The sequence below is a fragment of the Mytilus trossulus genome, chromosome 14 (genome assembly GCF_036588685.1).
Source record: "Mytilus trossulus isolate FHL-02 chromosome 14, PNRI_Mtr1.1.1.hap1, whole genome shotgun sequence".
In the NCBI taxonomy this organism is placed as follows: Eukaryota; Metazoa; Mollusca; class Bivalvia; order Mytilida; family Mytilidae; genus Mytilus; species Mytilus trossulus.
Genome location: NC_086386.1, coordinates 6,725,794 through 6,743,780, shown reverse-complemented (window position 1 = coordinate 6,743,780; position 17,987 = coordinate 6,725,794). Strand labels below are relative to the sequence as shown.

The following is a 17,987-nucleotide window of genomic DNA, read 5'->3' as shown; positions in this document are numbered from 1 at the left end:
AAAGGATCGACCATTGCTTATTTTTAAATATATATTTTAGCGACGGTTCTTTAGCAGATTTGTGGTAGCAACAATAATTATTCCGACAGAAAATGTTTTAATCATAAAAATATAATTTTTCGATCAGTTTCATTGATGCCTGACATTTCAGAATCTATAAGTATTCATTTGTTAATTAATGATGGCATTGTCATTTAGTTTGTTTCTTCTATTAACAACTCTAACATCAGGTTCGGCTTTCTTTAAATGCAACTGTTGAAGTGTGTTTGTCTCTTCAAAGTACGATATAAGGGTAAGCGGGTTGAGGCCTGATAATAGTATGTTTAACCCCGACGCGGTTTTTATTCTGTTCCAAGGTAAAAAAAAAAGCCTTTGTTATGCTTTTTTTTTTCGTTTGGTTCGTTTGTATCTTCCGGAGTTGTCGGAGGAGGACCAGCTCCCGTCCCCTATAATGATGGCTTACAGAACAGCTCCACATAAAACATGCTTGTGCATTACGATCTGTATTAAAAAAAGAGGTTGTAACCCATGATGTCATTCATGATGATGATATTTAACAAACCTTCAAAAAGAAATGAAGTTAATGAGTTACCGAAGAAAATGAAACAGGCCGACCAGATTGTACGAAAACATGTCAACTGGAAAATGATTTTACAAAAAACCATATCAGAAACCATATCATGACACAAGATTGGAATATTTTTTTAAAAATTGCTTTCAGGTACGTAAACTATGACAATGTCCTTAGTTTATGATTTACTGGCGGGTCCTTTCAAAGTGGTTAGTCAAAACACTGATGTAACTTAATCAGTGGCGGATTCAGAACTTTTCATAAGGGAGGGGGCACTGTCTTACCTAAAGAGGGGGGGCGACCCAGACATACTTAAGTGATTTCTTATATGATCAATCAAATTTTCCCACGATAGGGGGCGTCCCCCCTGCGTTGAAGCCCGAAAGTCTGCGCTGGAGCACGAAAGTCATGCGAAAGCATGAAAGTCTGAAGTACAATAATCACGATGAAGTACAAAAACTGCAGTCTTTCATGCTTCAGCGCAGATTTTCGTCCGCTGTTTCAGTTAGGTTAAAAGCAATAATGAAAGTAATAATTATATAATAGCACTGTCATGAGTAGAATATACATACTTAAATAGATATAGGAAGATGTGGTGTGAGTGCCAATGAATCGGTTTAGAAACAGTTAAAACGCACATCATGCAAATTACACCTTAAAAATACATTAGAATTCAAATTAAAAACGGAATCAGACAACGTATTATGTTGCCAACAACCGATATGAACACATCCACATAGTAGCTAGACAAAAAAAACCCAAGCATCACTTTAAAGAAAACTTAAAGTCTTAGACACGATTAGTTGTTATTAGCTTTGAACTAACTGTCAGTAACTGCAAGAACGCTCAGGTCTGCACTTTGTGTCGTTTTTCGTTGTTATGGATGTACAGATACCCTGCAACGTCCAGTCTTTCTTTCTGTTATATGTTTTTCCACGTTGTATCAAGCTGATGAGTTGAGCCCTTTTCAACTGATTATTATAGTTTGTTCATATTATGTTTTACTGTAACACCACTGTCCAATATTACAGACGGTTAGGTGCATTAAAACATATGTTAAACCACAACACATTATGTGTGTGCCTATCCCATGTTTAGTGGTTGTCGTTTGTTCATACATGTCAGATATGTTTTGTACAATTTTTTTTTTTAAATTAGCCTTTTAGATTCTCAATTGAATTGATGCATAATTTTTAAGTTGGTGCTTTTAATTGCTGACTAGCTATAAGGTATTGTTTTTGTCATTGTTTACGGTCGACGTACGGTTGCATATAATTGCTTACAATTGTACTCTGGTGAATAATTGTCTCATTTTAAACAATAATCTGTTTATATCTATTTTAATAAATACACACTTTTAATTGCGTTTCGTCGTGTGTCTAGACGCACACTGTGTTAAAAAACTGTTTTTTTTTCTATATTTGTTTACTCTAATATTTAAAGTTTTTACGAAATTATACCTTATGAAAGTTTCATTTAGTTCCTCGTACAAATACACGTATTCTCTCGTAAATATCAAAATAATTGAGAGCTATCGGTTAAAAAAACTTCAACCGTATCTAAAAATATAAAGTTCATAATCTAAGTATGTCACAGTAAATGATCGAGGTTTGGTGTCAATTGCACATACAAAAAGTATATGTCTGTGTCTGCTTCGATTATTCAATACGCACAGATGCAGTGTACGTTTATGAATAAAACGAAAAAAAATCAAATGTACATGTATTTAAATGCACACACCATTTAAATGATTTAACTTGTTGATAAACGGGCGTTAGAAATGGAATTGAACAACTCTAGAATGGACGGAGAAATAGTGTCGGAGAAATGGAGTAAAGTTGTTGATTTTGAAGAACGTTATGCACTCCAAGATGCTGCACCGAAAGCAACACTACGACAACGGATAACTGGATATGCAGGGAAGTGTTGTACAAGAGACAAATTAAAATCTACCTTACATTCTAATTTTCCATTCATAAATGTCATAAGGAGATATAAAATTTTACAGGATCTTCCAAGTGATATAATTGCAGGACTGACAGTCGGAATTATGCAAATTCCACAAGGTATGTTTATTTACGTATTATAGTCAGGTATGACGGTTCCCTTGTCCTTATCAATAGATATGTACATCGGATATATATCGTGGATATGGGAAGAGTGAATCGAAACAATATGGGTATTAAAACGACTTGTGTTTCGAAGATCAAATAAAAAACTAGATGATAAAACAACAGGAAAATAAACAGCTGTGCCGTCCGTGTCCTGCTCTGGTTTTGCCTTTGAGATGGACCTTCTAGTATTATTTTTCACAAATCAGTAAATTACTAGTCTGGTGGACTTTTTTAATATTTGCATGTCTTTACTACATGGGTTACATGTTTTCTTAACTTTGATATTGCTATTATTTTCATATTTTATTTATTTATATTTTTGGTTTAACAACTATGCAGATATTGCAAACATGTTTACGTTGATGAGTATAGTTCATATCTAAAAAGCCATTCAATATTTTTTTTCTATTTTTACTCTACCACTTTTGTTATTAAAATTATATGCAACCATGACACAGAAACGTTAACATGGTTAAATGTAAGATTCAGTTTCCTGTTTACAGTTTACAGTACAAAAAAAGTCATTGAACCTGAAAACAGATATTTAAACAACATGAGATCTTGTTTTGACAATTTATTTTCAAAAAGAAAGTTGATAATTCATGTTTGTATAGAATGTGATCACTTAAACAAAAAACATATGATGGCCTTCACATGTCGTCTGTTAAAATAGTAACAGTTCGACAATGATGCAGACATGTGTGGTATTATGATGACATTAACACAAGCAGTAGCTCAATTGTTCCATTAAAAATCGTGGTTAAATAACAAACATTCAGCAGCTAATATTTCAGCATGCACATAATGTACGTCTCAATCTTTTGTCCGTCTTATATTCTAGATACATGTACATGATGTACGCCCCAATCGGTTGTCTGCCTAATATTTTGGGTACATGTACATGATGTACGTCAATATCTGTTGTCCGCCTGATATTTTGGATACATGTACATGATGTACGTCAATATCTTTTGTCCGTCTAATATTCTAGATACATGTACATGATGTACGTCAATATCTGTTGTCCGTCTTAAATTTTGGATACATGTACATGATGTACGTCCCAATCGGTTGTCTGCCTGATATTTTGGATACATGTACATGATGTACGTCAATATCTGTTGTCCGCCTGATATTTTGGGAACATGTACATTGATGCACGTCTTAATCGTTTGTCTGCCTGATATTTTTGGTACATGTACATGATGTATGTCAATATCTGTTGTCCGTCTTAAATTTTGGATACATGTACATGATGTACGTCTTAATCGTTTGTCTGCCTGATATTTTTGGTACATGTACATGATGTACGTCAATATCTGTTGTCCGCCTGATATTTTGGATACATGTACATGATGTACGTCAATATTTGTTGTCCGGCTTATATTTTGGATACATGGACATGATGTACGTCCCAATCGGTTTTATTATGCGAATTGTCCATGTATATTCGGTTATCAATTGAAAGGTTTAGGAGAAAGTTATAGAAAACAAATATTTTGTCAACTTGTATTTTATGCCAGATAATTCAACGTATACATGTGAGCGTTGAAACAAAGACAGCAAACTGTTACACTAGACAATTAAAGTCAGTAACATTTAAATCGTAAACCATTTAAGAAACATGCAATAAAAACTGTGTCAACTACAAAATTCCTTTATATCTTAAGTCTTATCTTTAAAAATTGAATGTAAGTTATCGTTAGCGAATGTAAGCTTTTGATAGCAAACTGGTTACCAACTTTAAACAGCTATTGAAGGTAATCTTCTAGTCAAATATGGTAAAACAATGGTATCAGTCAATTCCAGATATCCTTAATATACAGTCGATACATTAACATGTTAAAAAGCGTGACAACGATGTTTGATAGAATGAATAAAAGTTGGCCCATTTGATTTAAAAACCGCTGCCTGTTAACTCAAAATGACACCTTTGTATTAATAAAGTGGGCATAAACTACGATTTTGATACGACATTAAAATAGGATGTTATTTGTTTCAAGTACTAATAATAGCGGAATTTTGAAATAAAATTTGTAATAAGCAGTCAGTTCGGTCAAAATTTTCTAATAAAGCTAAAAAACATCGATGATGTATTATTGACTTGCAAGTTAAATATTCAACCTTATTGAATCCGCATTCATGTGACCTTCACTAGACTAAGTACTGTAGACGGCATACGAATGTACTTGGCAAGGCTAGAATTTGAGACAAATCGGTGAAGATCAAATTGACAACTAATGTCCATTTAGAGGCAAATATATGTAGTAACTACACTCAGAATTGTTCTGAACAGAAAAAAAAAGTACATTTTTTGAGTGTACTTTATGAATCCTCTTGTACTTTGATTGATATTTGTACTACAAAATAAATGTATACACTGTTAGTAACTTTTAATATGAATCCCCATGTACTGTTTTTGATATAAGTACTCTCTTTAAATATATTAACAGGAATGGCCTATGCATTGCTAGCTTCTCTTCCTCCAATATGTGGCCTGTATACGTCATTCTTTGGACCATTGATATACTTCTTTACTGGCACATCAAGGCATGCTTCAATGGGTATGTATTTGTATTCCTTTTGGCGAATAAAGGTATGTTATATTTTATAAAGATTTGTTTTTTGTGCATTTATTACATATATTATACATGTATTAATAGCTTCACTGACCTGTAGCTGTGAGATTTTTAGACTAATATGTAATAATCTAAATTCTGATAGCTTTTAACGGAAATTTATAAACTTGAATACATTTAAAGGAATGTGTTCATTAAACAGATATTTTTACAGTGTTTTTTTGTACGAACAGATTTGCTTTCAGGAGCCTGTACTTAAGTGGTTGTCGTTTGATGATGTGCTTTATTAGTTTTTCGTTCATTTTTTGTACATAAATAAGTCGGTAAGTTTTCTCGTTTGAATTGTTTTACATTTGTCATTTTGGGGACTTTTATAGCCGATTTTGCGGTATGGGCCTTGTTCATTGTTGAAGGCCATTATAAATGTGTGGCTTTCCTTCATAAAGAAAGAATTAAAACAAAATATTGGAAAACACCTAAAGGGGGTTGTCCAATTTTTTTTTCCTGGTGAACTGAATTGATATTCGTTCTATGTTATTATTTTACAGGAACTATTGCAATCGTTGGATTGATGATCGCGTCCGTCCTTGACACCAGTCTAGGTAAAGATAACTCACCTGGTGGCATGGTCTCTAACTATACGAATGATTCAACGCCTAGTCTGGAGCACACCGGAATGACAGAACACGAAATCAAGAAGATCAAAATGGCTACTGCTCTGTCTTTTGTGTCAGGTTTAGTCATGGTGTGTTTACATATCATACTTATTTAAAGTTATAAATATTACAAACTTTAATTGTTTCTACCTGGCTTTACCCACTGAACATACTCTGATCTAGATATATAGTATATTGAAGCATTGAAAACATGTGACAATTTAAATATTAACACTGAACGTTTTGAAAAAGGAATTCATTTTTTTTGTAAAATTAAAATAACGAAAAAAATCAATAAAAAAGTTATATATTAACAATAATTAGCTAACCAAAAAAACGCAATATTTTATGTACCCAACATTAAGCTCAGAATGTCTCTTTAATATGAAATTTACCTCAGTCTACATGTGGCTTAAGGAGGCTCGTGGGTACAAAAATTTTAGCAAAAAAAAAAACCTTTATTTTTTCATTACAAATTTTATTTATTACACTATTAGTTGTAACTTTATGATATGGTACAAAAAACAACCACAAAAAATGATTTAGTTTGGCCCCAGATGACTTAAATGACTTAAGATAAAAATTGAAAAAGCTCCAAATTATCTCCCTTTGGTGCAAAAATGCCATTTTTTGGCCTTAAATTTGAAATATTTTTTTTGACTCATCGGTGACCTATACTTTTTATTGTTGTTTTCAAATAAGCTGTACATAAACTAAATAATTGAAAAATTTAAGCGATTTCTTATATTAGGTTATTTTTTTATTTCGATATTTCAAGTTTTTCTCCTATTAGTTCAACAGAAAAAAAGGACATTAACAAAAATGTATGCTTCTTCCAGAGGCAGATTTTAGCTTAAATGAACGGTGACCCCATTTTTTTATTTCATTTTTCTTTTAAGTATATGATAAAGTTCATTTATGAAAAAAATATAGCGAAATCCTATATTAGGAAAAAAAATCATTTATACCCAGGAGCCCCCTTAAAATATATATTTTTAATGTAAAATTAAGGCTCGGGACCATTCACTCTTTTGTCAAAAACTGTATACACCTATAACCCCTAAAACTACTAATCCATGCATATTTTCATTTCCATTCTCAATTTTATGTATGTTTTAATAGGTGCTTTTGGGAAAGATGCGTCTTGGATTAGTAGCGACCTACATGTCAGAATATTTGGTCAGCGGATTTACATCCGGTGTAGCTATCCATGTAGTGACAAGTCAGATGAAACATATATTGGGCATCAATGTTCCGCGGCATAATGGTGTATTTAAAATAATCAGAGTAAGCATTGGTCATAGTATTAAGTTAAAGGACAGGACATGAATATGATAAGTTTAGTTAATATATTCTTAGTTAGTGTGTACTTTTTATTTGTGAGTTGCAAATATTTTCTGATACATGTATCAGTCAAATTGAAATATTTCAAACTGTATATTTTACTTTTAATGAAATATAACGACTACACGTACTTTAGTTTACAACAATGAAAATGAAATTTTTATTGGATATGGTTTGTTAATTGCAATTAAGAAATGATAAACATTGTTAGATAAACATCTCTTGTATAATAGGCATTTGGTAGCAGTCCTTTTGCGCCACTTCAGTTGTTTTTCAGGGGTATCATTTGCGCCAAATTATGTTTTCCAAATGTATCAATTGCCAATATTCGGAACTCATTTGCGCCAATTTACCTGTACATATATCTATTCTTATTTTTGGCTTAAAAAGTATCAAATGTTCGGAGATATTTCACCATGAAGATGAGCATCTTGAGAGAAATGACTTGAAATGCATTAGACAGTCCATTTACAGTGAGAAAAACAAGAAGAAAGCTTTTTGCTTTGCTGAATATTTAATACAAGACATGCAAAAAGAGAAGAAAGAAGAAGCTTTTGCAGATAATGTTTTAGCCACATATCTTGATGACACAGCGATTTGTTCCCATTATCCGTATGGGCTGAAACTCTATCTACCGCCAGACGTACCAGCATGGAGCAGAAGCATTCCAAGGGAATTATTATGAACTTTTTTATGCATTTCATCCTTCAAAGTTTGGTCATTTTTTTAACAAGAAAGTGAAGTTACAAGCAACTAAATACATTACCTCGGGAAGTACCCATTCAGCAACATTTTCCGTGTAAACTGCTGGTTCTAAGTCTGAATAAAGGAGAAGGGAAGTCATATATCTTTTAACTGGCGCACTCGTATGTTTTATTTATGGCGCAAATTATACCATGCAATTTTAAAACAGTCGGCGCCAATAAAAAGTTGTGGCGCAAAAGGACGCATTTTTGGCGCAAACGGATCTCATAAATTTCAGATTACGTTTAGTTTTGATTCATACTTTTGTAGACATGGAAAGACATCATTCTAAATATTTCGTCCACCAATGTTGCAGCGTTGTTGACGTCAATAGTCTCCATGGTGATTTTATACCTTGTTAAAGTACAGATCAACCAACGATTCAAGAATAAATTAAAGATTCCAATTCCTATCGAGATTATTGTAGTAAGCAAAATTTAAGTATCTCTGAAAACAATTTGTCTCTAGAAGATACATACACTGTAACGTCGGTATGGCTCATTTGATTATTAAGCATTAAAATGACTTTAAGGATATGGTTTGTCTGAGGGGTTATTCATTTATATCAATTATTATAATCTTTGTACATGTAACGTTCGGTTAAAGGTTAGGTGTGTGTTTCGAAGTCTTAGTTATCTATGTAGTTTTTTATATTTGTTCGTATTTGTTTTGTTTACTATTTTAATGCCATGGCAATGTCAGTTTTCCTTCAATTTTTGAGATTTGAAAAACAGTCTGGTTTCTTCTGCCTCTTAATATGCACACTGGCCTATCGATATTTAAAAAAAAAGATGAACGTAAATTACTAGGAGACAGCAACTCAACGACAAGAGTTTGCAAACAATATAATAAATCAAGCAAAATATATGACATCTAGAGGTCAAAATAGGTCTTCGGCAGTGGACAAGTGCCACTAACGTATGTCAAGGTTACACAGTTAGGAATGAAGTAATTAGAGAGACTAATAAAAATATGCTACCGCCGACAAATAATAACATCATTCACATTAAGATTTACACAATTATAACATTCAAATATTTTATGAATGTCGTATATTTCTAAAACAATAACATGTTGAATTTACTGCAGGTTGCCATAGCTACAGTTATATCTCACTTCGCAAAGTTCAGAGAAAATTTTGACGTAAATGTATTAAAAGACATTCCTGCAGGGTGAGTAATTAATGAACCGAGATGCGATTTTCTTGTTCCGACTGAGATCAACATTTTCTTTTTCGTTGGTAAGATACAATTGTTTCATTGCTCGTTTATATAATAATCAGGATGTTTTGTTTGAACAACTCTGAAACATTTTCTTCTCATATCATTTGTCTTTTTGACAGTATACCAAAACCTGATATTCCTGACCCAACACTGTTAGATGGACACGTGAAGGATGCCATTATTATTGGGATTGTAGCATTCTCTCAGTCTGTATCAATGGCAAAGATACTAGCAAAGAAAAATAACTACAGAATTAACCCCAGCCAGGTAAATTTCTCCTAACAAAGACAATAAAGTAAAAAGACAATTAAGGAATAACAGTACTGTAGTTGAAGAGTTGCCACCGTCAATTGTAGATTTGACGGTCGCAAATGCAGTTTTACTGGCGACGCGTAGCGGAGACAGTAAAACGGCGATTTGCGACCGCCAAATCAAAATTGACGGTGGCAACTCTTCAACTACAGTACTGTTATTCCGATTCTAATGCATTACAAGAAGAAAAATGCGATAAAAACTTGAAAAAATGTCTTAATTTGTCAAATAAAAAAAGTCCGCGAAACTTCATGAATGATTTTGGCACAAAGACGTCATGGCTACACGTGACGTCATACAAATGAAAACTTACAAACTGGAGGTTATTACGTTACCTGTACGCTTCAAATTCGGATAACATTACATTAAAACGGCGAATTCGAGGTAGATGTTGCTTTATTTTCTATTATATAGTAGTAATCGAACATTTGTTGATTCATCAATTCAAAATGGCGGGTCCCTCCTTAGTTACGCCTGGTCAACTGTGGATTTGACGGCAACTTTTAGCCAATGAAAAAATTTGTTACATCCAAATTGCATTAGAATGTCTTATCTTCATGTCTTATAAGATATTTTTTAGTTAAATGTTGCTTGTTAAATTTTGTTATTTCTAAGCCGCACTATGAAATTTACAATGTCGAGTTAGGGAAATCATAATCTTAAGTATATATTTTAAAAACCCTTTTAGCTGATACGATGTCAAAACAAGTCCTCGTTTGAATCATGCAAAATTAAATATTTTTTGCATTCTGAACACCTAAACATTTTTGTTGCAGGAAATGGTAGCCTATGGAGCAGGTAGTGTTTTATGCTCACTGTTTTCTGGCTACATAACTGCAGCTTCAGTAGCTCGCAGTATGGTTCAAGATGGTGCTGGTGGGCGTACCCAGGTTGCGTCTTTATTCGGTTGTTTGGTAGTCCTGGTTGTTATAGTAGCAGTTGGACCGTTATTTTACTCATTACCCAAAGTAAATATATGACAGCTGTTTTAAATCATCACTATCATTATGTAGAACAATACTACCTTTGTATCGAGTAATCAAATTCTCGTTTTGAATCCTAGTATGATTGTAATCAAAGAGTCTTATTATTTTAAATCAGGGCAAAATAGATGTTGTACAACTTATTTTTTCTTTTAAATTTCCCATCAACATAAATGTTTAAAGAGGTTGAATCAATTAAAAGTTCGATAAGCTTAATTATTTGAGAGCTGTATGACGTATTTACGTTGTGTTGTTTGTACTGATGTTTGTCTATTGGTCTATTGGTCTTTTGGCGTTGTCTGTTTATTTTCGACACATGAGTTTGAATGTACCTTTTCATTTTTCTTTACAGTGTGTGCTTTCATCTGTAATATTTGTGAACCTAAGAGGAATGTTTTTACAATTTTTGGAAGTACCAAAAACATTCAGAAGATCCAAGTATGACTTTGTGAGTAATTTACTTTTTTAATACTATCAAAGTCGTCGTCATACTTCTCCTCATTTTCATTATCATCGTCCTCGTCGGCGTCATCATGAAAGTAAACTCATATGAATCATTTTTTGTATAATTCATTATTTATGAACTAATGTTGGTCGTTTTGTCTTTATTAGCTGGCCATGTACCTGTGTGATATGTTTCTATCGGTATATATAATGCTGTTATGGTTTAGTATTAAAGCGAATCGGTTTCAAAGGGAACGAACATTTACCTGTTAATATAGCTACCCTGCATCATTTAATTCCACTCTATCTAGTAATGCTTTTAGAACTATAAAAGATGATTCAAGATACAAAATAATAGGTATAACAAACTTACTAGTCGTAAACGAACCACTTTATATGTTGACAGTATTTTGTTCAACCCTATAACAGATGACTTACAAATTCGTTCTTTTGGCCTCATTTTTCCTATGTCATAATGCATATGGGTATGTAAGCACAGTTACATTGTTCAATGATGCCAAATACCCGCATCATAAAAAAAAACCAACTCGAGTAATGGGAAATATATCGACAGCTATGTCCATCTATTTTTATCGATTTACCATCTATATTTTGAATTAAGACTTATCAACCAGATTGGCAGCCACGATGAACAAATACTATTCTTTCCTCTAAATACCGAAACTGAAATATAAAAATATGAACTAAAATTCATTAACCAATCCATCACATTCAGATTTTTCTAATACCGTGTTGTTTGTCTATGAGTTTGAACACTGTATTTTCTTTGTTTATGTCGCCATCATAATACGTAATTTATTCTTTAGTCTATATGGCTTGTGACCTTTCTATGTACTGTAATCCTGGATGCTGACCTTGGAATAGCTATTGGTATCCTGTATTCACTCTTCACTGTTGCTCTACGAACTCAAATGTAAGTAATAAACCTTCATAATTGAATAGGCATCTATGCTGTATAACTGGATCCAAACAAACATTAATTTTTGCTCAATAAATCACAACGATCATAATAATATGATTACTGCAACAATTCAAATGGTTGATAAAACCATTACATTGTAAAAACAATTCCCTTTCGAAAGATTGATGCGAAACATATAAATTTCAAAAGAATGTCTAATGTTCATTCATAACTAAATATGGTAGTCACGACACGTAAGAACACAGATATGATAATCAACACTATATAAACAACAAATTAAAAACTAGTTGTCGAAATGTTTCTTTTTGATCCTTTCGTGAAAAAAACCTATGGCCTGAATTTTTTAGCCATTGCGATGTATAATCCTTTGACATTTTCATGCTGAACGTGTTGCAGCACACAAAAAGAAAAAAAGCTGGAACATTCGATTTTGATTTCCTTTTAAAAAAAAGGAAACAGTTAGAAAAAAAAACATAATTTGGTTGTTTGAAATGTGTTCTAAAGAGCCCTTCAGTAGTATTGGGTTTGATTTTAGTCAAGACGACAGGGTTACAGAATATGTCATGTATATATTTCACATTGTCTCAATTTGATTCTTGATTGGAGTACATACATCATGTAGTTAATGCTGTCTATCATATATCAGCTTTAATCATGCAACAATTAAGAGTAAGGGTGATATCTTCCTGCACATGTTGCAATCTTCAATATTGGAAATTAAGTATAAACCAATAATTTTCACACCACATTTATCTGGTCTCATTCTGGAGGGAGTGACTAAAAGGCTTAATTTACCTGCCTGACTATAATCGTTTTTCCTGGAATTACTCTATGGAAGGCTTTATTTATATTGTTCTCCTCTTATATTTAATGCGTTTCCCTCGGTTTTAGTTTGTTACCTCGATTTTGTTTTTTGTCCATGGATTTATGAGTTTTGAACAGCGGTAAACTACTGTTGCCTTTATTTATTTATAGTACACATTTCATACGTTTATCGTTTGTGATCTTGCACTGGCAGTAAAAGGAGCCTAGTTTCATATAAATATTTACATTTTACAGACCATTATACAGCAGATTAGCATATGTTGGTATGACGAATATAATGAGGCCATATAAGGATTTCTCCCCGGTAAATATATTTTAAAACCTTAGAACATTCTCAAAATATACCAAAGGAATATTCAAACTAATTATTTTAAAAGTCGCAAAGAAACTCGCAAAGTCATGGCTAAGTAGAAATAGATAAAAAAAAACCAATTAACACAACATAGAAAACTATACCTGAAAATATTTCTTGCACCCCAGCAAAAAACGGGGGATGGTCCCAGGGGATCATATACCATTTGTTTTTAAACATGTACATACAATTGTGGTTAAAACAATTGAAATACATTGTACCATACATATACGCCAGTGATTAAAGATTTTCTTAAAACACGAAAACATTCAAATACAGCTGAAAGCTCTGAATCAATTCTCAGATAAACCAGATGCATTCAGAAACTTATAAAACATGATTTCGTGAATTGAGATTCGCAACACAATGCATGACTTTTGAGAAATTTTACCTTATGTAAATAATGAAAAATAATCATAACTAAGATACGTGTACAAGCCGTAACCACCAATCTTTAATTTACATAATATCAACTTCTTTTTACAGTAAACTATGAATGTACATGTATATCGTGCTACTACGTGAAAGTCTAAAAGTTATTCTGCATTGCATAAGACCCTCAGCGACTGCTGCAAAACACAATGTATGACAAATTAATTAACATATTACCCTAATGATAACTGTAAAAATAAACCAAATTGTAAGGTAAAGAAAATGGCCTTTTTTATGTTTATCCCAGTCTATACTATTGTGAGACTTGTAATAATCTAAAGCGGGATATTAGCAGTCTGTTAACACAGACGTTTAAAGTCCCACTCATAGCATGTGCGTTCGACTCCGATCTCAATAGACACTGGTTGTCAGTGTAGTTGTCCTCTTCAGAAACACCATTTTCAATCACCAGACAAAAACTTGGCGATATACGATAAGGGACCTATAGCACCGAGAGTTGCAATAAACACCAACAATCAATTAATGAGTTTGATATTATGACAGTTTGGTCTGTTTAACTATGTGACTAATGCTTCAAATCTATGTTGGCTACTGATTGTTATATCTTATCGTTGGTGTTGTAGCAAACAGAACCAAGTGGTGTCCGTGTGATACAGTACCAATCTCCTATTTATTTTGCAAATAGTGATATGTTTGTAAAAGCTGTAGCTAAGGCATCAGGTGTCGATCCTGAAAAACTCAGAAAAATGAAGAAGAAGCTTGAGAAACAGAAAAAAGAATCTTCAGATGTAAGTCACTGTATCCGTTTCTTTTTTCAAATACAATATGCTACCTAAAATTGAAATGCGTAGTTAAAGGGGTGTTGTTCAACTCAAAATTGTAAGAAGATTACCATGTTAAGACTTTCTCTATACGAATCAACTGCCTTAATGTTGATTATTTGTACATAAGATGGCGTTTTATATGTTTTATAATTTCTGTTGATTGCTTAAATATTGTTTTAAAAGATACCACAGGATAAAAATAAAACTTAAAATTCATGACATTATACTGGGTATATGATAAAAACAAACTGCACCAGAAAAGCAATCAGTTATCATTATCTAAAAGAAATGCATTGCATGATTAAGCTTTAGGATAAATCGCCAGTCAAACAAATCGACTATACTAGAAGTACTTTATTCGACTTCCATATCATATAGCTAGAATTGAGAAAAGAAATGGGAATATGTCCAGGGGACAACACCCACCCAAAAGGTCAGAAAAGACCCATATGTTACCAATATGTCTTCAACGCAGCTAAAAATTTCAAAGTTGAAAACGACTGTAGCTTGCTCCTTTACAATAATAAAATTGAGAATGGAAATGGGGAATGTGTCAAAGAGACAACAACCCGATCAAATAAAAAAAAAACAGAAAAAGGTCACCAACAAGTCTTCAATGCAGGGAGAAAGTCCCGCATCCGGAGGCGTCCTTCAGCTGGCCCCTAAACAAATATATACTAGTACAGTATATAATTTAGTCATACAATATCGTCCGCTAAGTGGCGAATACTAAGCTTTAGTGATGATTCATTTTTAGCTATTATGTTCCATTACACCATATAAAGGTTTGCAAAGGCTTCTTATTTAAATTCAGTTTGACTTGTTTTGTTTCAGAATGAAGACCAGTTAGCTAATGTTAATTCAGATGAAAAGGAAAAAGTTATACTAAATGTTGACACGAGTGCATTTACTGACGTCACAACTATTGTTCTTGACTTCTCCACTATAAATTTTGTTGACTTGGTCGGAGTAAAAGCACTACGTCGCGTAAGTTTTTTTTTGTGGGGATTGTGAAATACTGTGAAATTCAAATCAAATTTAACCAAACGTTGGAAGGTAGAATAGATGAGTAATTTCTTTATTTGGTCCTTTTAACTTTTTTTATTAGAGCTTCACTGATGAGTCTTTTGTAAACGACACGCGCGTCTGACGTAAATGTAAAATTTAAATCCTGGGATCTATGATGAGTTTATTTTCATGTATTTTGTTTCTTTAAATGAATTTCTTTTACATTTTGCGAACGACAGGGATATCTCTTTTTCATCCTCTCTGTCTAGGTATTTGTCAAACGTGTATGCCGATTGCCTCTCCACAAAGACAGCCCATTAGCTTCTCTTGTTATACATAAAAAAAGAAATATGTGTTTACATGGATTACAATAAATCAAGCTATTAACACAAGAACAAAAATGCATGTTGCATATCCTTTTTATGGCCGACCTACACTGCAGTTGGTTCCATAATTATACAAATGATAAATGAACAGTATTCCTTTATAAGCACGCACAGTGTTAGAAATCGAACTACAAAAATACCAAACACGAAGGTATTTTAAAAAGAGGCCGTCCTTAAAAACCGAAAAAATAAATATTACCCAACTGAACTAGTGAAAATTAGACCAGCTCTAACACCAGATGGAGAAAAAACTTATTGCTTGTCCATTTGCAGGTTTACACTGAATATGAAAAGGTGAACATTCGTGTGTTAGTGGCTGCACCAAACAGTAAGTACTTATTTTCTCTACCTGGTCATCATATTGCTCTTGTATTTAAAACTTGTTGATAGTAGAGAAAATATTGGTCAAAAGTAAATTGATGCTAAAAAATTCTCAAATTGATTAACAATAAAAATACACCTTAGGAACACCAGTCCCACAAATCCAAGGGTGGTGTCGTGTGTTATTGAATGTTAATCAGATCGTGCTCTTCTATTGGGACCAATCGAGTTTATCATGAAAAGTAAACACCAGGAAATACGTGGCATTCGGTGTTTTCACAATTCACAAATATTCAAGGTTATTTGTGACCGATATGCCATAACTGTCAACCAAGTCATTATGGCATTTGTAAACTTTTTCGAAGCAATGGTAAACATTCTGTAGGTCTGGATCAATAACTTCTTATGCAAATTAGCACAATAAATTAAGTTAAACATTATATGATTCTAAAGTTCCTGAAACTCGTATCAACTTGGAGACATATACTCTGTATACATAATATATAGAATAAGTCTGTACAAATTTCAGGCGAAATTTATTCTGTTGAGAAAGTGTCAAGACATATTTCAGACTGTCAAGAATGTGTCGAGACATTATTTAGAATGTCAAGAATATGTCAAGACATACTAAGACATTATTAAGAATGTCAAGAATATGTCAAGACAGATCGAGACAAAATTAAGACAGTCAAGAATTGGTTGAGACTAATCCAGACTCTTATCAGATGATACAGGAAGTGTCGAGAAATTTTAAGACAATGTTCATACTGTCAAGACACTTGTCAAGAAAATCAAGAACCTTATTAGACAAATTAATACCATGTCAAGAATTTTTAAATATTATTTAGACAAATTAAGAATGTCAAGTAAAAATTCATGCAAATTCAGACAAAAACTGGTCTTTTTTGACTTTTGTAGTGATAGTTTTCCTTATGTTCCTCGTAAGTTTTATTAAAAGGTTGCAAGTTTGAAAACAATCAACATAAATCACACACACAATCAGAAAGACAATCTTGTTGATTTTTGTAGGAAGGTAAAAAATCATGAATACAAAATTCTCACCCTCTTTACATATATCTTTTTTTTTTAGAAAAAGTATTGTCCATACTTAAAGCAGCCGAATTCTTTGAAGAATATAAGGACAGTATATACATCGATGTCTCGAGTGCATTAGGCAATCACTCAAACTCTGACGTGTAAGAGTGTATGCTTCATTTACCTGCATTATCTAGTGTATTTCAAAATCGAATTGTAGAATTATGTAACACATAAAATGTAGCAGAATTAGTTTAAATTTTGTTTTGTTTTTTCTTTTAAACCTTATTACAAGAAAACTGTAAACATGGTGCATACGTTCTTTTTATTAGCTGAGGAGCCGACTCAAAGAAAGAATACCAAATACTTCATGACTGGGCTTTAGATAATTTACATTCATACATTTAGAGAGCGGTGGGATAAGCTGACATTGTTTTTTAAAAGAATTTATATAGTCTTCATATCGAATACTGTAAGTCATATATAAACAGAGAATCGAAAAATGTTAATCAGCATACAAGCTGACTAAAACAAGAAACTGGTATTTAAGATATCTATAAATGCTAGTTATCAAAAGGTACCAGGATTATAATTTAGTACGCCAGACGCGCGTTTCGTCTACATAAGACTCATCAGTGATGCTCATATCAAAATAGTTTTAAAGCCAAACAAATACAAAGTTGAAGAGCATTGAGGATCCAAAATTCCAAAAAGTTGTGCCAAATACGGCTAAGGTAATCTATGCCTGGGATAAGAAAATCCTTAGTTTTTCAAAAAGTTCAAAGTTTTGTATACAGGAAATTTATAAAAAATACACTCATCATAGATACCAGGATGAAACTTTGTAATTGCGCCAGACGCTCGTTTGTAAGTATATACATGAAATACGATAAAACTTGGTGGATAGAACATACTTATGAAGCATTTGTG

The 17,987-nt window shown here is 32.7% G+C and overlaps 1 protein-coding gene across 1 annotated transcript; it reads left to right on the top strand.

The window, feature by feature from the left end:
- The first annotated feature begins 2,107 nt into the window (after positions 1-2,107).
- On the top strand, positions 2,108-17,274 carry LOC134697264 (prestin-like). The gene is made up of 15 exons (XM_063559427.1): positions 2,108-2,637; positions 5,139-5,249; positions 5,813-6,009; positions 7,043-7,207; positions 8,279-8,434; positions 9,098-9,180; positions 9,351-9,498; positions 10,320-10,511; positions 10,879-10,974; positions 11,798-11,904; positions 12,973-13,042; positions 14,107-14,271; positions 15,142-15,294; positions 15,975-16,029; positions 17,113-17,274. Exons 1-15 carry the CDS (start codon positions 2,352-2,354, stop codon positions 17,220-17,222), a joined length of 2,094 nt encoding a protein of 697 aa, XP_063415497.1. The 5' UTR covers positions 2,108-2,351; the 3' UTR covers positions 17,223-17,274.
- Positions 17,275-17,987: the final 713 nt, after the last annotated feature.